This window comes from Cervus elaphus, chromosome 11 (assembly GCF_910594005.1).
Source record: "Cervus elaphus chromosome 11, mCerEla1.1, whole genome shotgun sequence".
Lineage (NCBI taxonomy): Eukaryota > Metazoa > Chordata > Mammalia > Artiodactyla > Cervidae > Cervus > Cervus elaphus.
Genome location: NC_057825.1, coordinates 25289587 through 25315195, shown reverse-complemented (window position 1 = coordinate 25315195; position 25609 = coordinate 25289587). Strand labels below are relative to the sequence as shown.

Genomic DNA, 25609 nt, shown 5'->3' with positions numbered 1-25609 from the left:
TTTGAATCAGAGCAACACCCCCGGAAGGGGCACCAGGAGAGAAGAGGACTGAGTCCCTGAGGGCTTGCTCAGCAGAGTGGCCAGGCCAGCTTGGACTTTGCACAAGAGAAAAATAACTTTCAGTCATGTTGAAACGAGACGAACCTCTGTCACAGTTGAACTTTCATTTTAATTAAGGCACCCATATAACCAAATACATTTATATGTGTGTAAACTGGACATATAGACGTGTGTGTGTATGTATAAAATCTTTCTCTCTCTCTCCCACAAGACACCCATATAAACAAATCTATTTTTATGTGTATAAATTGAACATATATGTATGTATATGTGCCTGCAATGCAGGAGACCCAGATTTGATTCCTGGGTTGGAAAGATTCCCTAGAGAAGGGAATGACAACCCATGTCAGTATTCTTGCCTGGAAAATTCCATGGATAGAGGAAACTTGCAGGCTACAGTTCATGGGGTTGCAGAGCCAGACACGACTGAGCAACTAAAACAATGTATCTGGACAGTATGTGTCTGTGTATCAAATCTCTCTCTCTCTCTCTCACACACACAAACACACATACATACACTAAGCAGTATCTTATGTCTCCTCCATCAACAGTTACAAATTCAACTGAATCCTGGTCCTTCAAGTGAGTCATTCGTCCATTTGAACAATAAACACACATAAACACAAAATAAGAGGGCATCTTCTTCAATATCTCTGACATCTTAGAAGAAAACAGTGAGACTGATTCTTAGGGAAATGGTCATCCTTGCTTTTATGTTACGTTAATTCTCTATCCACTGGAATTCTCAGTTACCCAGAGCTTTCTTCATCAGTCTGTTCCCTAAGATATTCCATTTAGGTGGCCAACCCAGGTGTCTAACGCTGTCCACTTCCAAGTGTCCCCACCTTGATCCATGTCCTCCTCCTGAAGGCAGAAGGAACTCTTTTCATCCTTTGACTCCAGGACTTCCCTTAGCTCTTCCCAGTGGGTCTTGTCTTATGTAATCTTTCCCAAAACCAGCCCCATCCTCATCCAGTGAGTTACCCTGGCAACCCAGCTGTGTCATCTTGAAAGATGTCTCCAAGTCCCTGCTTCTGAGTCTGCAAGAGACTTTACTGGGCTGATCTGTGAAGCCACAACATATTAGCTTTAAACAGTGTCATCATTTATCGTGCTCTCAGTAGACACATCACATTTTTTAAAAGAATAGGGATAAAAGTAAGTCCTACCTTGACTATGCAGAGAGATTTACTTAGAAAGCAGGCAGTCATCTATTTTCAGAGACCATCTATGTTTTTAATGGTCTCCTTAGCATCTCTTCTAAAAGAAAATCCTTTCAGTTCTCACAGCTTTTTTTCTTTGACAATCTCATTACAAACTCAAACGTAAGCAGCCTAATTTTCAAGTCATTACATAGCTTTTTCATATAAGACATCTCGACTTTACATTTTACTCTTTCATTTCCTCTTTGGGAAAAATAGTACTTAAGGAAGCTCATGATGACTCTCTTTTGCTGGCAAATATTTGTAAGAAAATGAGCCACTTGACTCTGAGAATGGGGATGCTATGCTATCCTGTTACCTGATGTTGTATCCTATTTACTTAAAAGTACTATATGCAAAGGTTCATTATGAATCTCTGTAGGTTTATTATCCTGGATTACACACTAGAAAATGTTTCATTCATTTATTTTTCAAACACTTCAGTTAACCTGTAAGACAGAGTCCTTTATTCATTAATTAACTTGTTCTATTAACCAATTAATTTTTGTTACTGGGTGCTGGGGAGACAGTGATGAGTAAGACAGTCCCTGCCCCTGAGGGCAGTTGGGCAGAAAAACTGCTATGATGTCAAGTGACATGCGGTACTGGGACATTCACATCTAGCAGAGATCTAGTGACAGCTCCACTTGGCTTCCAGAATCTTAGTATTGGAGAAGAAATTAAGAGGCCATATGGTTCTCCCCATCATTTTACACAGGTGGAAACTGAGGCTGTGCTTACCTCCTCTACCTCCCATCTTCCGCCTCTGGTCCCTCCATCTCCTGTGCTCAGTCATGTTGAGCTCCTTTCTTCTGTCTATGGAACGTGGAGTTTGGCCCCATATTTGCCTTTTAAAATTCATTTTACCCATTCATTCTATTTCATTTCATTTATTCATTCATTTTTATCCATGCCCTATTTTATTCATTTCTGTTGGATAGACCAAAAAGTTCGTTAAAACCCAAAGGAACTTTCTGGCCAACCCAATATGTCTTCAGAACAAAGTGGGAGGTGGGGCTAAAAAAGTTTCATGTGGTTTCACAAGTGTTCTGAGAAAGAGGTAGCCTCTTCAATAAATTAAGGGACTTTCCTGGCAGTCCAGTGGTTAAAACTAAATGTTTCCATTGTAGGGGGCACGAGTTTGATCCCTGGTCAAGGAACTAAAATCTCGTGTGCTGCAAGGTGTGTCTGAAAAAGTAAAAAAAAAAAAAAAGAAAAAAAAGTATAATATAAAAGTAAATAATGAAATAAATAAATCGAGACTATGCCTCGGAGACATTGGTAACTGGCCCAGAGTCACACAACTTCTTAGCAGCGGAGTCCTGACCAGAACCAACGGCTCCTGGCTCTCGGTTTCAATCTCCTATGATACTTTCTTCTGCAAGGAACAGACCAACCAAAGATGGCCCACATCACAGAGGGTTAATTATCCCATATGACGCACGGTCCAGACACTGTTTTAGGATCAAGTCAGCAGCTCAGGGATATCAGCAAGGGCCCAGGCTCCTTCTGTCCTTCCATTCTGCCATGTTCAGCTTGGAATCAGCATCTTCCTTCACCTCTGAGGGTTAGCCGTAGCAATTCCAGAAATCACATGCAGGCACTATACAAATATCACTACACTGGTCCTTCGAAAGTGAAGAAATCCTTTTCCAGTACCAGCTCCAGCTTCCAGCACAGCTTTTCTTAGACCAGGACTGGGTGACATGCACACATTTCAAATGCAAGATGGACCTGGGTTTTTAGCCTCTGCCATGGGAGGTAGGCCATGGGCAGAGAAGAAATGGTGAGGCGAGGACCATGGCCCCCAGGTATACAACCCACGATGTCTACCACTCATTTAATCCAGCCACCCTCTGTGTCTCCTCTGGTCAGTGCCAGGCAGTAGGGGGCCTGGTCCCATAATCTGTAGTCATTAAGCCTGCTGAGAAGGAAGCTGCAATTCCTCGTAGTGAGTAGGCTTCTCCACCCTCATACACACAGTCAGCTCTCCTCGGTTTTCCACTGAGCCAACCCTAACACTGCTGGCGAGGAGCTCTCACACCGGAAACACAGGCACCTTCAGACCTCTGCCTCGTTGGCCTTCACAGGGACCCTGGCCTTTTCCTTGTCTGGTGAAAAAACGTAGACTTGGAGAATGAAGAACTTGACTCAGTCCAACAGACTCCTGGACTCCAGGCCCCTCACTCCTTCCACCTGTCTGCACTTGGGAACCACATCAGTTGTTTATTTGGATGTTTTAAATTAAAGACTGTGGGAAGGTAAACTATACAAACTACCCTTTTTAGTAGGGATCAGGTCCTCTGAGATGTCTATTAGGATCCACCCACCCAGTAAAGAGAACCAGCAATGGGGTGTGAATGTCACGTGACCCTGGGAAAGTTATCAATCAACTTCTGCCTCAGCTTCCTCATCTGTAAAGTGGGGGAATACCAATGTCTACTTTATACACCCTTGTGAGGACCAAATGAGTCAACATACACAAAATGCTATGTTTGGAACCGTACCTGACTCTTGACAAGCATTCAGTTAATGTTGCCTCTTGTCACCTATCCATCATTCATCTTCACACCTAGTAACAGTTTGATTTGTCCTAGAAAGGACCTCGAGGTACTGCCTTCCCAGTTTTGAAACAGTCCATGTCTGATTCTAACTGTTGCTTCTTGACCTGCACGCAGGTTTTGCAGGAGACCGGTAAGGTGGTCTGGTATTCTCATCTCTTGAAGAATTTTCCACAGTTTGTTGTGATCCACACAGTCAAAGGCTTTAGCGTAGTCAATGAAGCCAAAGTAGGTGTTTTTTGGAATTCTCTTGCTTTTTCTATGATCTAATGGATGTTGGCAATTTGATCTCTGGTTCTTTTGCCTTTTCTAAATCCAGCTTGTACATCTAGAAGTTCTCGAGTCATGTACTGCTGAAGCCTAGCTTAAAGGATTTTGAGCATGACCTTGCTAGCATGTGAAGTGAGCGCAATTGTCCGGTAGTTTGAACATTCTTTGGTATTGCCTTTCTTTGGGACTGGAGGTCAAATCAGTCAATCCAAAAGGAAATCAACCCTGAAGATACATTGGAAGTATGGATGCTGAAGCTAAAGCTCCAATACTTGGGCCACCTGATGTGAAGAGCTGACTTACTAGAAAAGACTCTGATGCTGGGAAAGACTGAGGGCAAGAGAAGAGGGTGGCAGAGGGTGAGATGGTTGGATGGCATCACTGACTCAGTGGACACAGGTCTGAGCAAACTCCGGGAGATGGTGAAGGACAGGGAAGCCTGGTGTGCTGCAGTTCATGGGATCGCAAAGAGTCGGACATGACTGAGTGACTGAAGAACAACACAACAGAAAGAACCTAAAGCGTGCAGTTTCTACTGTAGTTTTTGTTATCATGACAATCTGCCCCCTCTCCACTCGCCTCCAGGGTGTGACAGTGCCCTGGAGCAGACAGCGTCTTTACAGATTGCGCGAGGATAACAGGAGCCTTCCCGGGCACCGACCTCCATCCCTAGTGTGAGGCTGCTTTGCCTCAAATGGGATCCTACTCCGCCCGTTCAGTCCTCCGAGGGGGCTGGACACGTGCCCCAAGTGCGCCACCTGGGCTCCCTGTCCAGGGGAGCTCACTTCCTCCCAAAGCTCTTCTCTGGAGTCAGGGTAACACCTCCGAGGCTGTTACTGTCTGCAGCAGAGACGCACAGGGAGAGGGAGAATTTTCTGTCTGCTGGATTCCCTCCCCGACCACTGGGAGAATTCAGGCTGGCATCTGTGCCTGGAACAATCTCTTCTCTTCCCCTCTTTCCCCACAGGGGTGGGATGGCTGGTCCCGGGGAAGCCTGGCTCACAGGATGCAAGGCAAGACAGCTCTCCCCCGCAAAGAGGCAGACAAGGCTCTGGGGCAAAGGGTGACGTGAGGCTGCTGAGAGGCTGACAGAGACAGAAGGATCTCTCCCGCACTATGAGGCCAGCCTCCTCACCTCGGCACCCCTGTCACCAGTCCTCAGGGTCAAAGTGACTGGGGCATTAATTGAGCACCTTTAGCGGAAGCACTTGTAACAGAGAGAGGGAGAAGCACTTAAGGGCGGCAAAAGCGAAGATAAGAGAAGTGAAGGACCATGTTCAAGAACTCACAGATCTTAGGGGCAGAACCTGGGTTCAAACTGTGGCGTCGGCTCCAGCGTTGTTCTTTATACACAAAAGAGGCTGCCTTTTCAGCTCCTTCTTATTTAACACATATTCTGAGCTGCTCTCTGTGTCTCATCTGATAGAGGGATCCAAGCCCCAAATAATCTTAATAATATCCATTACTTTAGCTCCCATCATTGTGCCCTTTAGCAAATAATATATACACAAAACTGGACTGCATATGTCTTACACTTTTCCCTGAACCCATCCTGCACTAGGCTAGTAAAAAAATCCAATTTGTCTTTCTTAGGATTTTTTTTTTTTTTCTGGTGAGGACCATTTCTTAAGTCTTTTATTGTATATTGTCACCCAGTTTATTTAACTTATATGCAGGGTACATCATGCAAAATGCTGACCTGGATGAAGCACAAGCTGGAATCAAGATTGCCAGGAGAAATATCAGTAACCTCAGATACGCAGATGACACCACCCTTATGGCACGCCTTTGACTTTGACAAGGTACAGCTGCTAAAGGGAGGAGGCAGAGAGGCTGCCCCGGTGAATAGACAATGGGAAGGAACATTCCAAATGCCCCTGAGCATTTCAGAAGGCTCCGGCCACTCTAAGAAAGAGAAGAGGAACTGAAGAGCCTCTTGATGAAAGTGAATGGGAGAGTGAAAAAGCTGGCTTGAAACTCAACATTAAAAAAACTAAGATCATGGCATCTGGTCCCATCACTTCATGGCACATAGATGGGGAAACAGTGGAAACAGTGACAGACTTTATTTTTTTGGCTCCAAAATCACTGCAGATGGTGACTGCAGCCATGAAATGAAAAGACACTTGCTCCTTGGAAGAAAAGCTATGACAAACCTGGACAGCATATCAAAAAGCAGAGATATTACTTTGTCAACAAAGGTCTGTCTAGTCCAAGCTATGGTTTTTCCAGTAGTCAAGTATGGATGTGAGAACTGGACCATAAAGAAAGCTGAGCGCCGAAGTATTGATGTTTTTGAACTGTGGTGTTGGAGAGTCTTCTTGAGAGCCCCTTGGACTGCAAGGAAATCAATCCAGTCCATCCTAAAGGAGATCAGTCCTAAATAGTCATTGGAAGGACTGATGCTGAAGCTGAAACTCCAATACTTTGGCCACCTGATGTGAAGAACTGACTCATTGGAAAAGATCCTGATGCTGGGCAAGTTTGAAAGCAGGAGGAGAAGGGGATGACAAAAGATAAGATGGTTGGATGGCATCAATGACTCGACTGACATGAATTTGAGCAAACTTCGGGAGTTGGTGATGGACAGGGAAGCCTGGTGTGCTGCAGTCCATGGGGTTGCAAAGAGTTGGACACAACTGAGTGACTGAACTGAACTGAACTGATTGAATTTGTTACAGTATTGTTTCTGTTTTATCTTTTGGTTTTTCAGTCGTGAGGCACATGGGATCTTAGCTCCCCAACTGGAAATCAAACCCTCACCGCCTGCATTGGCAGGTGAAGTCTAAACCACTGGATAGCCAGGGAAGTCCTACTATTTCTCTTTCATTTCAAATCAGAACACACTGAGTTTGCTCCTTGTCTTCAGAGAGGAGGAATTTCATCCATAGAAGACAGGGGTGTGGGATCTGAAGGCATGGATGCTGCCTGTAACAGCCAGACCCAGAGGGTCTTTCTGGAACACCCAGAGTCACTGTCTTCACCCTGAAAGTTTTGACAAATTCACTTTCTTTCTCAGCAAGCAGAAGGCTTGGAGCAGGCAGCTCTGGCTAGGAACTGGGCCAGATTGACAGGACAGGACTAGTCTTGTGGGGTGGGGTCAGCCTTTACTGCTAAAGGGAGGAGACAGAGAGGCTGCCTGGGCGAATAGACAATGGGAAGGAACATTCCAAATGCCCCTGAGCATTCCAGAAGGCGCCGGCCATTCCAAGAGCAGGGCTTTATCCACCTACTGCTTACTGCCTGTGCTGAGGAGGCAATATACTTTTTCTCCACTTTGTCTCTTGCTTGGGACCCAGCCCCCAGCTCCTACACTGGCCCTGTACCCTCTGCCCAGGAAGCCTTACCAGTCCCTCCGTGGTCCTTTGTTTCCCTTCTCCTCACCTGAGCTCATAAATCTCCGACTGACCCATAACCTCACTGAGCTCTTAAATTGTCCCCGCACTTGTCTGTTTGGAAGGCATCATCTTCCGCAGATGGCCCAGTGCTTCCATGGGAGTCCTACCTCCAGCTCCCCTCAGGGTTTAGTGCGCACACACAAGGGACAGCTGGTGTACGTGATGAAAAACTCCGTTAACGTTGACATAAGTCAAAGTTTGACGTAAGTCAAAGGCGTGTTGGAGGGCACGCCGCAAGCTCCTGCAGCCTCACCCACAGAGTCACTGCGGCCATTTACAAAGGAAATGAAAAATAATTCTTCCTTCCCGATCCCGTCATTATGCTGTTTTAAGAGGAAGACAACACCAGGTCACCAGTATTTCCATGGTCCTCAAACACATTCTGGCAGGAAGCCGTCTCTTTACCTCGCCCACAGCATTCAGGACGTCAGAGCTTTTTCTGGCAGTCTGAGCTCTCTGTGATTGAACCCCACTCACATCTCCAACCTCACTTTTCCCTGATATCTCTTTGGTGAGCCAGCGTTTTAGCCAACACAGTGGCTTGCTGTTGTTCGCCACCCCACCCCCTGCTCCCCTGCACCCCTGCCTTATATCGCTGCTAATGTTGTCATCCTTGCAGCTGCCAATCTGACCTATATTTCAAGGTACCATGAAATCTTCAGTGAAGGGTTTGTTTTTTTTTTCCCCACACCATGTGGCAGGTGTGATCTTAGTTCCCCAACCAGGGATTGAACCCATGTCCCCTGCATTGGAAGCATGGAGTCTTAACCACTGTATTGCCAGGCAAGTGAAAAGAATTATCCCCAACCAGGGATTGAACCCATGTCCCCTGCATTGGAAGCACGGAGTCTTAACCACTGTATCGCCAGGCAAGTGAAAAGAATTATCTAGAAATTCACTATGCTAGAACATCTACACAGGTTTTGCACAGATATCACTTTCTCTATGATCTTTGCCCTCTCTACATGGATTGTTCTACTAGGCTGCAAGCTCTTTAAAGGAGTGAGGGAGTCTGGCTCAAACTGCATCCTCTCAGGGCTCTTGGTTACAGACTTGTTATACATATAACCCAGTAGTGCTTGGCAAAGTGGGTGATTGGTAGAAACTGCTATGGGTGATTATCTACAAAAGGATTCCCCTAAGATAGTGAAGGATGCCTTTGGGCATTTCATAGATGGAGAGCCCTGTTTCATGGCTGAACCTCCCCCCTACCTTTCCTGCATTCTCTCCACACTGATGACAGGAACACACTGATTGCAGACGCAAGGGGAGAAGCTATCTTAGAGCTCAACTGCTTATGATACCCAGCAATACAAGCGCTGTCACAGGGAGGGGACCCCAATTTCCATCACAACCTCGGAAGGACAGATGAGGGTCCAAGAACCATTTCAAGTGGAGACACAGAGGTACATAATCAATAAGCCAGACAGCTTTCTTCTAGCAGGTGCTGAACAGGCCACAGGAGGAGAGGAAATGATTTCCACAAAGATGGGTCAATGATATCAGATCTCAGCCCCTCTTACCCTTCCAAAGGGTCAGAAAAATCCAATGATGTAAAATGGCTTTACACTGAGAGATCCAGATATGATTTTTTTTTTCAGGTATGATTTTTTATATTCAAGTCCAACCCTGTAAAAGAAATGGGCTATTTCTTCCTCTTTGGCTCTGTTTCCAATTAAAAGTGTATTGTCCTTTTATAATTAACTGAGGAACCACAGATGAAATTGCCAACTTCCATTGGATCATCAAAAAAGTGAGAGAGTTCCAGAAAAACATCTGCTTCAAAGCCTTCGACTGTGTGGATCACAATAAACTGTGGAAAATTCTGAAGGAGATGGGAGTACCAGACCACCTGACCTGCCTCTTAAGAAACCTGTATGCAGGTCAGGAAGCAACAGTTAAAACTGGACATGGAACAACAGACTGGTTCCAAACAGGAAAAGGAGTATGTCAAGGCTGTATATTGTCACCCTGCTTATTTAACTTATATGCTGAATACATCATGAGAAATGCTGGGCTGGAGGAAGCACAAGCTGGAAGATTGCCGGGAGAAATATTAATAACCTCAGATATGCAGATGACACCACCCTTATGGCAGAGAGTGAAGAACTAAAGAGCGTCTTGATGAAAGTGAAAGAGGAGAGTGAAAAAGTTGGCTTAAAACTCAACATTCAGAAAACAAAGATCATGGCATCCTGTTCCATCACTTCATGGCAAATAGATGGGGAAACAGTGGAAACAGTGGCTGACTTTATTTTTGGGGGCTTCCAAATCACTGCAGATGGTGATTGCAGCCATGAAATGAAAAGAGGCTTGCTCCTTGGAAGGAAAATTACGACAAACCTGGACAGCATATCAAAAAGCAGAGACATTACTTTGCCAACAAAGGTCCGTCTAGTCAAAGCTATGGTTTTTCCAGTAGTCATGTATGGATGTGAGAACTGGACCATAAAGAAAGCCGAGTGCCAAAGAATTGATGCTTTTGAACTGTGGTGCTGGAGAAGACTCTTGAGAGTCCCTTGGACTGCAAGGAGATCCAACCAGTCCATCCTAAAGGAAATCAGTCCTGAATATTCATTGGAAGGACTGATGCTGAGGCTGAAACTTCAATACTTTGGCCATCTGATGTGAAGAACTGACTTATTTGAAAAGACCCTGGTACTGGCAAGAATGAAGGCAGGAGAAGGGGATGACAGAGGATGAGATGGCTGGATGGCATCACTGACTCTATGGACATGAGTTTGGGTAAACTCTGGGAGTTGGTGATAAACAGGGAGGCATGGCGTGCTGCAGTCCATGGGGTTGCAAATGACTGAGCAACTGAACTGGATTAACTGAAGAGAGTAGCTAACAGGAGAGTAGGTTCTTCTGGCTTTAAACCCTCATACAGAGGCTGGAGTTAAGGCAAGTCCTTTTAGATATTAATTGGAACCATTAGTAAACAGCTCCTTGGACAGCCCTCCCCCTACACCCCAGGGCATCTGTTTCCTCTTTTGTAAAATGGGGGAAGGGTGGACTCTTTCCAACCTTATCCTGAGGCTGCAGAAGTTGAGGTATTCTCTAAGAGCATTCCTTTGGATGGCATGGCTGCAATGAACATTGCTATCTCTCTAACTGACACCTATCCTATCATGGGAAAGCACAGTCCCAAGGTGTGGAAGCCATTCAACATAATTTCACACACTTTGAGACAGAAGAAGGTTATCACTTCCACTCTTCTGGGATAAATGCTCCCTCTAATGCAAGACATGCAGGAAATAGCGAACTATTCCCTGAGACAGTCTCACCATGATAAAGTATCTTTGCAGTCTTATATGGGACCTTGTTTTCCCAGAACTGTAACTTTATTGTCATCTCTTCCTTGAGATTTCAGACCCCAGCTCTTGTTTTCCACATTAATTCATGCTGAAGTGAAGCCTGGATCATGTTGGCAAACATTCCAAGTGGAAACGGATTTCTAGGTTCTCACTAAAAATTACCATGTTCTCACCAGCCCAATCTGGATAACATTTTGTGTCTTATGTAATGTCTATTCCCCAAAGGAATTAAAATGCTTCTGTATATCACTCTGTCCAACAAATTTTTAATAAGGCCTGCTCCTAATTACTTCTTATGAACAAGCAGAATCCCCAAAAACCGATTACCCAAAAATCTTTTCTTGAACCAAGAATGTTATTTTCAAAATGGATTTGAATCAGGTGTTGAGAAGCAATGTTACGTTTTATTTTGGTAAATATCTGATAGGGGAGCCAGCTCTTGATGCCACAGCCCCAAAGACTGGCTATTGGGCATCTGGAAGCCTTCCCATGCCCAGGTGCCTAAGATCAAGTCCTGATCCGTCTTACCTGGGCAAGGATAGTCACTGTTTACAAAGCGCTTTAGTTGGCTCTCACATGATATAAGCAGGCCTCAGAGTAATTCTCCCCATCTGAAAGGTGAGGAGTCTGAAGGTCAGAGTGGTTTGTTGACTTAGTTAACAACATTTAAGCATAAGACATTCCCAAGTTCACAAGACCAGCTGACGGAAGAGCCAGGTACACTTCTAGCCTTCTCATTAAATCACATCACATTTAAGTATATTCTGGCAAAATACTGACAGCAGTACAGGCTCTGGAGAATGAAGAAGGCTTCTATTTAGAGAGAAGGTGAAAAAAGCTTACAGAATTTTGTTGCAAACCATAATGTCTTGAGCTGGATGCAGATGAATCAAAGTCAAAGGAACTCAGAGGAGAAAGAGATTCTTCTGGCTTTGAGGGTAAGGAGATCAAAGGAGGCTCTTCCAGGGCGAGACTGAAGGAGGAAACAGAACGGGCTCTATCTTGAAAGCAGGACTCCATCTCGGGCCAGACTGTGGACTTTGACATACCAACTGGAAAACCAGGCCCCGGGAGGAAGAGCCCCAGGGCTCTCCGTTGCCTAAAAGAATACCCTAATTATCTGTGTAACCGAATAGAATCACACATTCTATTATGCTTATTGGGGTATGACCACAAGCCTATTGATAATTGTCCACTGTTAAGTACCTAGGCTTAAGACATAAGAATCAGGGGTTAACTTTTATCTTTCTTTTTCCTTTGTTCAGACTAGTTTCAGGGAATTTTAGGGAGGTGGGTTTGGACACATACGCTTAGGGTATATAAGGTTTTCACAAAAAACTGGTCGGGGTCCTTGGCTAAGAGGAGACTCTGCCTTGGGCCTGCCGGTGTAATAAACTGCACTCCACTAACTGCATTGTCCTTCTGAGTGAGTTTGTTTATGGGAACATGTGGCTACAACAAGATTTCTGAGCTGGTCTTAGAAGGATGGCTGGGTGTGGCACATATGGCTCACAGCAAAGTAGACAGAGCAACGCCAGGTGCTTGCTCTTGAACGTGACCCAGAGGACACAGGAAGCACAGCGAGGAGGGGAGAATGCTGCTTGCAAGGTGGCCCACATGTCTGACTGCTGGCCCCCCTGCAGCCCTGGTCAGGTCTCCTGACTTTCCAACTCCTATGGCTTCAAGTGAGGAAACACTATGTCCAAAGTCTGGCTCCTCGGTCATGGAGAATCAAGTGAGCTACCAGGCAGATTGAAGCACTTTAGAGTGATCACAAAGGAAGGGAAGAAAGGGAGGAAGGGAGAAGAGGGGAAGACACCAGAGAGGAGGCCTCTGGTGGAGCCCCGGTGGGTATGAGCTTTGTCTTCAACAGGTGGTTTTCCAGATTATCTCAGCAAATTTCTGCCGAGAGGCTTTGGTGAGTGAGTTTGTTGTGTGTTGTTTCATTGTACTTTTGTTTCAACCTAATTTGCTCAATCAGATGGGCCTCCTGCTAGCATTATGCAAAGGAGCTCTCAAACACAATAGTTCTTTTTTTAAAAAAATTTTTTATTTTAGCTTTTGTGATTCTGGTCACTGGGATTTTGGAGTTTCCAGACAGACTGACAGCTCCTCATGTCCAAATCTCAGCTTCAATATCTCCTTCCCACCAGCCCGCCCTGGGCCTTCATGTCCTTCCTTGTCTTTCATGGTCTTGATAACAATAGCCCCTGTACCATATGTGTATGTGTTTGTGTGTATATAAAAAACACATACTTATATATATATATCATACACACACACACATATATGTATGTATATATTCACCTACCCATTTATAGCAGTTTCCTGGGTGGTACTAATGGCAAAGAATCTGCCTGCCAATGAAGGAGACTCAAGAGATGAGGGAGGGTTTGACCCCTGGGTTAGGAGGATTCCTTGGAGGAGGAAATGGCAACCACTCTAGTATTCTTGCTTGGGAAATCCCATGGACAGAAGAGCCTGGCAGGCTACAGTCCATGGAGTTGCAAAGAGTCAGACATGATTGAGCAACTGAAAACACACACACACACATCTCATACACTCGACCTATAGATTTCTTGATTGGACCAGATCATAACAACTTGAGGTCAAGGATCTGTGATGTGTTCTGTAGACCCAGAGCCTCCACAGCATCTGGCACATAGGTGCTTAGGAGAATGAATGGCAAGCAGATACATTTCACCCCATGGGGCCTTCCCATTTTCATGGGGCTCTGGACAAAATATAGCTTAAATAGTGGGCCCTGAATGAATCAGGAAAGCATCCCCAACAAACTGAAAACAATTTCACAGAGTGCAGTCTAGAAACTTTTGTTCTTTTATTGCCTGCAAAGTTTATTTGAAAGTCTAGTATAGAAGGGAGATCTTCCCCATTTGTCTCATATCCATTGAGACCCCATAACTCTGCTGTTATGGAAATTAGAATGTTCAACCTGTCAATGATACAAGTATCTTTGGTGATCGTTAACATTTTCAGACCCTGATGGAAAAGACCCTAATGCTGGGAAAGACTCAAGGCAGGAGGAGAAGGGGATGATGAAGGATGAGATGGTTGGATGGCATCACTGACTCAATGGACGTGAGTTTGAGCAAGCTCCAGAAGTTGGTGATGGACAGGGAAGCCTAGCATGCTGCAGTCCACGGGGTTGCAAAGAGTTGGGCATGACTGAGCGACTGAACGATGACGACAACATTTTGAGAGCTCGCAAAGAACCCTTTACAAGTCTGAGGAAGGGACTTCTCTGGTAGTCCAGTGATTAAGAATCCACCCACCAATGTAGGGGATGTGGGTTCAATCCCTGCTCTGAGAGGGTTCCACATGTCACAGAGCAACCAAGCCTATGTGCCACCACAACTACTGAGCCTGCAAACCTAGAGTCCAGGAACCACGACGACAGAAGCCATTGAAATGAAAAGCCCACGGACTGCAACTAGGGAGTAGCCCCTGCTGGCTGTAACTAAAGCCCGCAAACTAATGAAATAAAATAAAACAAATCTGAGGAAGTTATCCCGAGAGTGTAGACACAAACTTTTACATTACAGTGTGTATAGAACTTCAGGAGTCTATCCCAGGATACTCTCAGGTTAGGCTCTAGGCCAGTGTCTCTCAAAATATGGGTGTCCCTGTTAGGACTATCTTTGAGGTCATATTTCCTTCTAATAGTAGGTTTTTAAACATAAGAGCACAGTTTGAGAGTAAACTGCTAAAACCATAAAGTGAATTAGGTGTAATGTGTAATGTTAGTCAATTAGTTGTGTCTGACTCTTTGCGACTCCATAGACTCTGGCCCACCAGGCTTCTCTGTCCATGGAATTCTCTAGGCAAGAGTACTGGAGTGGGTTGCCATGCCCTTCTCCAGATCTTCCCAACCCAGGGATCAGACCCAGGTCTCCTGCATTGCAGGCAGATTCTTTACCATTTGAGCTACCCAGGGAGCCCTTTAGCAAATTAGGTGATAATGCATTATTATCTGGAAAATCTCTCGTTCTATTAAAATGTCTTTATCATCAAATGTTTAGATGCTCCTGATTCTATGATAGCATTTTTTAAAAAATTTTGTTTTAATCCTTTTCTCTGGGTAGTTATATCATCAGAATTTTGGGGTCAAGATTTGTATTTCTTAAGTTTTAGGCCCTGAAAATTGCTCATTGAATGGAACTCCAATTATATTTTATTGTAAAATAAACATAGTTTTGTGACGTGAAAAGCATTATACCAAAAAAAAAAAAAAAAATTCCAGCTCTACCAGGTCCTGAGAGTACCAAAGGCAAGACCCAAGACAGAGAACATGTTACAGAAAGCATAAAGGAAATGGGCCTTGAATGACTAAATGAATAGATAAACCCACTCTTGAAGGATAAGCTGCAAGGGTATTTTCTAATAACCAAGTTACAGGAGCTCTTCAGGAAATGACCACTTGGCTGGACACATGGAATCACTAGGCAAGAACTCTTCTGTTATATGTAAATAAGTTTTACTAAAATTCAAACTGTTGGATTAGAGATGGTTCAAAGGCACTCTAGGGCCCTCCCACCTGCCTCAGTGCCTAACACTTCACATTCTTGAGGAGAAAATTTGGTGCAATGGTTTTTGCTTGGTGGAAAAGCAGTGGCTCAGGAGAATTGGACTAGACCTCAGGTGGTACTAGTGGTAAAGAATCCGCATGCTAATGCAGGACATGCAAGAGATTCAGGTTCAATCCCCAGATCAGGAAGATCAACTGGGGAAGGAATAGCACTTCATTCCAGTATTCTTGCCTGGAAAATTCCATGGACAGAGGAGCCTGGCCCGCTACAGTCCATGAGATCACAAAGAGTTGGACATGACTGAGCGACTGAGCACAGAACAGAACCAGAGGAACAACCTTTGGCTATTTAGTTACCTCTGAGAATGCATCTCTTTTTCCATCTGCAAAATGATATGCAGTAGAGACTGAGGAGGTAGGAGCCGGTGGAGGTGTGGGGGACAGGACACCGAGTGGTTGGCAGGACTGAATATAGAAGATCTGGAACACCACACCTTATTTTGCCTGGTAGCAGGGAGCTGGGAGAGGCCACTGTGCTGGAGAAAACACAGAACTCAGTGGCTAAGAATCTCAGGGCCAGGGATGTGGCCTCGTGGTGGGTCTTGCTACTCTGGAAACATGGTAGACAACACTATTTGATTCAGGCTCATTTTCCTATCGAACCTCCACAGAGCCTCACTGCCTCCTCTATAGACTGTTCTATGCTGCCACTGCCTTTGGCACTGGACATAAAACCTATTTTCCACCTTGGTTCCCTGAGAATAAATGAGCGGATCATCTATCATGACGGCAGAAACATCTTGTTATAGGTTGCAAGTCATTTTCACTTCCTTTCTTTCCTTTGGGACTTCACCACTGAGGTAACAGGACAGGGCTTATTATTTTCATCATGTAGATAAGGAAACAGATTCAGAGAGGCAGAGATCTGGCAAATGTAGCACAGCTAGGATTGAATCTCAGGTCTGTCAGATTCTAAATCCCATGACTTTTTAAAACTCATTCTCTCTTTTTTTTTTTTTAATTGGAGTATAGTTGCTTTATAATGTTGTGTTAGTTTCTGCTGAATAATGAAATGCATCAGTTATATGTCTGCATGTATCTCTTCCCTCTTGGGCCTCCCTCTCAGCCCATGCCCTATCCCATCTATCTATGTCGTCACAGAGCACTGAGCTGAGCTCCTTGTGCTATATAGCAGGTTTCCACTATCTGTTTTACACGTGGCAGTGCACATATGTCAAATACTGTGTATTAACGCATGTGAGAGCCAAAGAATTGATGCTTTTGAATTGCGCTGGAGAAGACTCTTGAGAGTCCCCTGAACTGCAAGGAGGTCAAACCAGTCAATCCTAAAGGAAATCAATCATGAATATTCATTGCTGATATGACTGGTGCTGAAGCTGAAGTTCCAATACTTTGGCCACTGACGGGAAGAGCCGACTCATTGGAAAAGACCCTGATGCTGGGAAAGATTGAGGGCAGGAGGAGAAGGGGATGACAGAGGATGAGATGGTTAGACAGCATCACCAATTTAACGGACATGAATTTTGAGCAAACTCTGGGAGATGTTGGAGGATAGAGGAGCCTGGCGTGCTATATAGTCATGGGGTCGCAAAGAGATGACTTAGTGACTGAACAAGTGGAATCAAGAAAAATGGCACAGATAAAGCTATTTGCACTGCATTAATTAACTTCTTACTTTAATATGCCATCATGAAATTACATCTCCCTTCCGCTCAGGCCCCAACAACATGCATCAGTGTCATTCTGCCTTGGCTTGTGGTTAACTGCGTCTCTACAATTAGCTTCTGAGTTCCTGCAGAGTAGGCAGGACTATCCTTTAGCCACTTCTTTATGCCTCCACCACAAGGCTTCCTGAAAAGGAGATACACAGCCAGCGTTTATTATTTACAGGTCACTCACCAAACACTGATGCTTGCTCTGTGGCAGGCCCTGTGCTAGCCACCAGGTCTTATGTTAATAGAAGTGAGCTGACTGTCCCCTATAATAGTGGTCCCCAACTTTTTTGGCACCAGTGACAGTTTTTGTGGAAGACAATTCTTCTACGGACTGGGGAGGAGGTGGGGTGGGGATTATTTCAGGACAATTTAAGTGCATTACATTTATTGCACTCTATTTCTATTATCAATACTTTCTATTACTGTTATATCAGCTCCACCGCAGATCATCAGGCATTAAATCCTAGAGATTGGGGTCTCCTGCTCTACAGAACTGATGAATGAATCCTGCAAAACTGTGCCCCATAGGGTTAACAGAAATCCTTGACTTCTACAGAACAGCAGATAAGGGAACAGATTGTTAAACAACAACACAACAACAACCCTGCTTGTAACCTGCCTTTACTGATTAAGCTTGCTTTAGTGTTTGTTTTTTTCTTTAATTGCATACCCTCCAAGTTTCACATATCGAGGTAATATATCACAACAGTACTTAACCACTCTTATAGATAACTCCTCTGATGTATGGGCCCAACAATGGGCACTTAAGCTGTTTTCCAGAAACCTGGCATCAGCTCCTGTCTAGTCAGGCTGAGGAAAGCAGGTAGGGACCATTGACCCTAAAACTGGGCCTGCACAGTTGTCTGATGAGTGACTTTTTGATGTCAGAAGGCCAAACTCTCCACCCTCAGATCTTGCTAAAGCACCTCCATTTTTGAACATGCATCCCATGAAGAAGCATGTAACCCAGACCCCTGCACAAATGCTGATAACTCACCTTTTCTCTACCGCCCATCACCTTGCCCCAGGCCTCAGACAACCTTGCTTCTTTATATATAAATATCTCACACCCTTTGCCTTCAAGGAAGTGGATCTGAGATTCCTTCTCCTGTCTCCTTGCTTGGCTGTTTTGTGAATCAGCTCCTTGGTTGGCTGTCTTGAGTCAGCTCTTTCCCTGCCACAAACCTCAGCATCTCAGCGTTTGGCTTGCCGTGTGTCAGGCAAACGAGCCTCGTTCAGTTAACATGAGCCACAAACCAGGAAGGACCATGCCCAGCCCTGTGTTTTTCACATCCCATTCCAGCAGCTTGTATGGTGGAGGGACTTGGAGGGAAGGTGATGAGAGGCTGCCAAGAGAATCCAAAATGATAGGCAGGGCCATGTGCAGCTGGGCGAGTCAGGGTACCCATCTTTAATGTCTGTCCTGACAGCCACTCTTCTTGTGACACTGGGAAAATGATCTACTTTTTCTGAACTTCAGTTTTGGACAGTCCTAAAGAGAGACTGGATGGAATTTCTTTATATTTTGCATACAAAGTCTTTTGAAGTTCAGGGTTAGTGGTTCCTGGCCTTGCAGGGAGCGGATGGGGGGGCCTCTCTGATTACCCTGCTCCTCCCCATGTTCTCATCACAGCTGACTCTACAACAGTGAGGTGACTCTCCTGAAGTCTAAAAGGGGTCAGGTCAGTAACAGTAAATGTGCCAGGCTGACCTCACAGATAGGGGCAGAGGCCACCGGCAGCTTTGCTCACTCAGCTGGATTCCAGGATCCAACTGGAGACAGAAGCAACTATTGAAAAATGCCTATTGACCAAGATAAAGACTGCCTTGGTGAACATTTGTACTTTTAAGCAGCATTAAGGGAAGAGTTTTCTTCCCAGCCCTTCTCCTGGGCCCTCATTACATAAACCACATCTCCCTTCTAACCTATCAGACCTGTCTTTCTTTCTTTTCTTCTTTTTCCCTGTAGAAAGAAGTGGCATATTTCCTCTGTGATTCTTTTTTGTATTTTGCCCTTGGACAACGCTCAAAGGAGAGGAAGACTTTGACTTCTTTCTGACTATTTGATAACCAGAGCAGCGGCTGAGTTTAAATACGGTTGTTAAGAATCTGCCAAGAATCTAAACTCCATCTACCAGGATAAAACTTCACCTTCTTGGAAAAAAGTCTACTCTGGGGTGGACTGGGGGAGGTAGAAACGGGGGCTGATGTTGGTCCATATACATCAGTGGTACTATAAAACACTGAGGGATGTTTAATGTTTAACACGCTCCTCCCTTATCTTGAGGTGGATTTTATTTTCAGTGTGGAGTCCCTCCAGCATGTAAATAAAATACTTCATTTCCTGCATTTGAACTATTTCTTCAAAGGCAAAATTGCTCTCCCTGTAAACAAATAGTGAGAAACGAGGTACACAGAGCTCTCTTAAACACAGAGTGACAAACTGCATGACCTTTCCTGGTAGGAAAGTGGCTTTGACAAATCTCATTTATTTGTACTTTCCTTGGGGCTGAGGGAAGACAATGTGGAGGCACAGGCTCACTACTGTAATAAAACGATAGAAGATGTGACTTTGAAAGCTACGGAGAGTGGGATAAAAATTTAGGAAAATGACCATCCCCTTTCTGTGCAAAAGCAATTTATGTCTACTTATGTCAATGATAAATGCATTTCTCAGTGTTTCCATATAGAAGATCTCTACACACTAAAACCAATGGCTCAGGTCGTCTTAGAAATGTCACAGTGATCTTATAACATGCACACCTGCCACTTTTTGTCCTTTCTACACACATGCAAAGAGAGAATTTTATAGATACCTCGCACTCTCAGGGGGTCAGCACTGGATTCATGATACTCATGGATTCTTGACATTCACTAGTGGTCTGTGCTTATTGCATTAATAAAATTAATAATTTAATAAGCACCTGCAAACCCAGCCCCCAAAGCTGTGGCTAAGACTCTGACACCATCTGTATCTAACCACGTGGCTAAACTTCCATCTCACCCCTTGCCTCTTATGCATGGGAGGCAACCGTCAGTTTTAATCCTGTCTTCATCACTCTCTCGCTTTCTTTCCTGCGTGATTCTATTGCTTTTATTTGTAGTTCCATGAAACATATTTTTATCTTATCTGTGTTTAATTTAAAGTATTTTGAGACTGACTTTCAGCACTTAATGTTTCAGTGTTGCTGAAGTTCAACTGTTTGGGTGACTGTGTGAGAATACCACAGTTTATTTTCCACTCTCCTTTTGATGGGCATTTGGGTTGTTTCCTGGTTTTGCTATTGTGAACGGTGGAGCTATGAGCATTCTTATGTAGATCTTTTTTATATGCACAGGATGGTATTGCTGGAGCAAAGGCTATGTGAGATGTTCAACTTCAGGAGAGAATGACAATGTTTAATATTTTATATAATCATCCCAACACACATACATGCATGTGGATGGTTCATATTGCTCAAATTGGTATTCGCTGCATTTAAATGATAAGAGCACTATTATATATTGGTATTTTAGTGAGAAAAAATTAAAAGAAAAACAATGCGTTTCTTCCACAAGCCTCAAATTATCCAAGTATAAATAAAATGGAATGTCTTAGATGATGCCAAATCTAGAACCAATACAACTAATAAACTCAGAAAAACCGAAACATCACCACTGCAGTACAAATACCTTTCTTGGAATGGTTTTGTCTACTGTCCATGGCTTCTGTGGTGGCTCAGTGGTAAAGAATTGCCTGCCAATGCAGAAGACAAGGGTTGGATCCCTGGGTTGGGAAGACCCCCTAGAGAAGGAAATGGCAACCCACTCCAGTATTCTTGCCTGGGAAATCCCAAGGACAGAGGAGCCTGGCAGGCTCCAGTCCATGGGGTTGTAAAAGAGTTGGACCTGATTTAGTCACTAAACAACAAGAGGGGAATTTTAACTTCTAAACAGAAAATGCTGGGAAGAATTCATATTTTAGAACTTGATAAAATGATAGAAGACCATCCATGCTGACCTTAATATACATCAGAACTCCCTACTTCCTTTTAAATTCAAAGCTTTGGGCATCTATATATTTTTCTTATCTGTAAATAAAGGAACCTTTGTTGCAAAAGCCCTCCCATGCACTTCCTCTTTAACTGAGGTGTGCTGTGCTGGGCTTAGTTGCTTAGTCATGTCTGACTCTTTGCGACCCCATGGACTTAGCCCGTCAGGCTCCTCTGTCCATGGGGATCCTCCAGGCAAGCATACTGGAGTGGGTTGCCATGCCCTCCTCCAGGGGATCTGCTGAACCCAGAAATCAAATCGGGGTCTCCTGCATTGCAAGCGGATTCTTTACCAGCTAAGCTACCAGGCAAGCTGGAGAAACACGTAGATACCTTTAACAAGCCAAACAATGCAATTAGCTGCTTGTCCATAATCATCAGCAAACACTATTATCTGAGATTTTTATTCTTCTTTACCAGATGCTGTTAAAGTCTGAACTCTGGTGTTTTGATTGAACAATTACTCTTCTTGTTCAGAAATTGCTTGACTTATCTCTGGAACAAAACACATTCCTTTACATTTAAAAAAAAGTGACCATTTTTCTTTTGGGGTGGAAAACCACCAGAGTTGAAACAAATAGGCTACTTGGAGTTTTAATTCCACGTGAAGCTATAGTTGATGAAGAGAAAGTTTTCTGGCCTGAACAATTTTTTAAGAAGGTTCAAAAACAACTTACCTTCACATAGAGCTGCTGAAATTCCTCGAGATTCAGCCTCCCGCTTGGACAGTCCTTGAGAAATCCTTTGTACCACTGCTTGAGTTCATGCTCATTAAACTCTGTGCTCTTCACCAGGTCCTCCATCACTTCGGGGGCCAGTTTGCTATTCTGTTTCCCCATTCTGCCTGAAGAAAAGCAAATTAATGCAATTAGTGCTGTGGCTGTGATCATTTCAAGCTTGATTAGGAGCCAAGCTAGAGTTCTGAGCAGTCCCTTGGTTGGATGTCCCTCCAGTGTGTCTGATCAGTCTACCCAAGTCTGTTTCCTTCTATTTGATATTCTAGAAAAGAGATGCATGAAAAATACTTCTCAAAAGGCTATTGACTTCATCTTCCTTCATCATGTGTCATCTTTTACACACATTGACTCCCACAAGGAAATCCAATCATCTCCTTTTATGCTATTCAGGTAAAGTATATGGAAACTGTTTATAATCTAATTTTATGAATTATGATTCCTTAGCACTTACTGCCCAGATACCTAATTCTGCATTTAGTTTGCAGGGTTACTAAGTGGGGCTATTGACAAGAGCAATAAAGCTTTGTAGGCAAATTATCAAAAAGTGGCTTTGAAAACATGATCAGCAATGGTGGTTGTTCTAATTCTAAAGTTTCTACTGTTTTTTCTTTTTCAGATGGAAACAGCTCATTTTTACTAGTCACATTAGCTCTCTATTTCTCTTCTCATTTTCAGAGTCTTCCTACAACATTGCCTTCAGTGTTGACAACCTCTGGGTGGCTTTTTTTTTTTTAAGATTGGTTAGTGAATTTCAGTTGATATAGTTTCATTCTTTTATTATTACTGTTAGTAAGTAAAAATAATAGTGCATAAAATAAAATATAAAATTTATCAATCACATGCCAGGTTGTGTGACCAATATCACTCTCAGGTGTAGGTAGGCAGAGCCTAGATTTAGAGTTATCCCTGATTTGGCCATTTATCTTGTGTGCTGCTTAGAGAAATATTAATTATCTGCTTTATCTTCAATTTCTTTCCCAATAAAGCACACATTTAAAAAAACAAAAAAACTCTTTCAGATTTACTGTGATGACTAATTAAGAAATAAGTAGGTAAACAAAGACCAAAAATTATTCCAAAATTAGTGAAGGAAAATTAAAGATGATTTGAACTTTTCCCCTTTAATGTTGTTGTTTTGTAACAAAAAAGAATGAAAACAAAACAAATCAACCAGAGTGATTTAAAAATCAGGTTAGACTTGAAAATACGAGGGGTCACCAGAACAAGAAATGTATCACAAGATCTTTAAAGTCCTTCCTGTTAGAGGAGATAGAGGTTTAGAAGAATTTACCCAAGCAGACCTAGCCCTTTTATGTGCTGGAGACAAATTCTCTACCAGGCCTTCAGCAGGTCTACACTTGCAATAGCCCAAGAGGTGTAATCTTACCACATACCTTGTTGTTATTATTATTTTACCTTCTTCTAAAACAGATTCCACACCCATTGTCAGTAGCCTGCCCTAACACTGCACAATTCTTTCATTGTAATGAAACCAGACCACTTCTGCTGCTTTCAGGAGAAGATTTCCTCTTGGGAAGAATATGACACAGTAAAAAAATGCTGTTAAGATGGCCCTGAGGATCAGCAACAATGACCTCCGAAATTTCTTTACTTAGTTTTGCTCTTAATTTCAAGTTCCAAGTCTCTTATTAGCAACTGTCTCTTAATTATAAGTTTCTGTGGGATTCCACAGCTGGATATGGAAATCAAGTGGGTACTCAGGTGTCAGATTTAATTAATCTGGGTAAGAAAACTGTAATTCATGGTTTTCTTGATAATCAAAAGATGTATTACCCAACCTTTCAGTATTTCTCTTTGCTCTTTTCAGTAGAGAAGTACAAATGGTCATTTTTGAACTAGGATCTCACCTAATAATAATAGCTATTGAGCCCTGACAGTGGCTGGGGGGTGGACAGTATGAACACTTCATAAACTTGACCTCTAGCCCCATGACAACTGAGCAAGTGATTAGAGTGGCTTTCTTGTACAAGTCATACAGCCAGAGCTAGAATTTGAACCTGGAACTGTAAGGAAGACATCAGTGCACAACTACTGAGAGATAGGTGGTTGGAAGATATTTCAGAAGAAGGAACAGGAGCAGAAGCAGGAAGGTTTGAATCAGTGTCCTTTGGCACTGAAAGAAGGGATGAGAGGGCAATCACTTTGCCAGGCTCTTGTTTGGAAAAGCCTGTTTGTTAGATTTGCCAAAACCACAATCTCAGAAGTGAGTTTATGTGAATGATGGGAAAATGGATTAACCGTTATTAAAAACCTCCTCTCCCAAGGGCCTTTAGAAGGTCATCAGTGTCAGCTTCTCTCTGGAGCAAGGAAACTTGGATTCTCCAAGGATCACTGTGATGCCTTAAGCTGTTCAGTTGACCCAGGAGAGGATGGCCTCTTACACACAAGGGGAACACCATTAGCACCATGAATCACAGTTTTGGAGACTCAAATACATAACCTCATGCAACTTGGTTATGGGTCATGGTCAGTATCATCACTCAGGTGTGCCAGGAAATAAGTGAATCATATGGGAAATCAAGTTCTGGCCTGGATCTGAGCAGCCTGCCACTGCCCTTCTCAGGTTTTGCCTGGATTAGTAATCCTCACTGGGTTCTCTGACTGTAGCCTGCCTTCTGCATGGCTGCTTGACAACATTTCTGAAATGCAAACCTCAACATCTGATCTTCTTCCTAAAACCCTCAGCAGCCCTCCATTGTCTATAGGATTTAGCCCCAGCTTGCTAGCATGGCACAATCCTGCCTATTCATAAACTCATTTTCTACCATCCTGTCTTTTCATTTCACATGCCAGCAATAATCAACTGTTACAGGTCCCAGGACTTGCATGCTTCTACACATTCATGCTTGGCATGTGCTGTTTCTTTTCCTGGAATATCATCCTCCTTTGTCTGCTCAGCATACTTCTTTAAGTACTCAGTTTCACATACCACCTTGTCTGTGAAGTCTTTGTGGACTTTCCAAGGCTTTCCAAAGGACTTTCCTTTGTCCTAGGCATCTCCCTTCCCTTATAAAAGCTTCCAAGATCATTATTTCTCTACTGGATTGTTAGTTGCTTGAAAGGACTGCTTTTTTATTTAATCTTTGCAGCCTGGTACCTCATACTAGGGACGACAGAGGATGAGATGGCTGGATGGCATCTCCGACTTGATGGGCATGAGTTTGAGTAAACTCCGGGAGTTGGTGATGGCCAGGGAGGCCTGGTGTGCTGCGATTCATGGGGCACAAAGAGTCGGACATGACTGAGCGACTGAATTGAACTGAACTGAACTGAACCTCACACTAGATGCTCAACAAATATTTTTTGAGGGAGTGAATGAAGGATACATGGGCCACTATGAAGGAGCTGGTCACCGGTCTTCATTAAGTTATGGGATTTGGTATGTTTCTTTCTGGGAAAATCAGCCTCATAATAATCTATACATGAGGAAAGTTAGTGCAACCATAAGTATAAACATAGGGTGCAGATGGCAGACGGGAGGAATATTTCATTTAACTGTATAGAAAACAGCCTGCCCTTCTAAGAGATTGTTTCCTTGTCTGTCTTCATCATTACATTCTACATTGCTTGAAGCAGGGCCTGTGCCTTTGTCTTAGCATCCTCAGTATTCAGTACAAAGATGGTGCTTAGTTATATGGTTTTTCCAGTAGTCATGTTTGGATGTGAGAGTTGGACCATGAACAAGGCTAAGCACCAAGGAATTGATGCTTTCAAATTGTGGTGCTGGAGA

The 25609-nt window shown here is 43.6% G+C and overlaps 1 protein-coding gene across 2 annotated transcripts in view; it reads right to left on the bottom strand.

The window, feature by feature from the left end:
• Positions 1-25609, bottom strand: part of VSNL1 (visinin like 1) — a 116042-nt gene that overhangs the window by 45063 nt on the left and 45370 nt on the right. The window contains exon 2 of one of the 2 annotated variants that reach the window (XM_043917757.1): positions 21799-21965. In XM_043917757.1, the coding sequence (XP_043773692.1) occupies positions 21799-21960 (162 nt within the window). In that variant the 5' untranslated portion in view covers positions 21961-21965. Of the gene's footprint in view, positions 1-21798; positions 21969-25609 lie in introns of those variants that run through there. The other variant, XM_043917758.1, reaches the window with a different exon arrangement.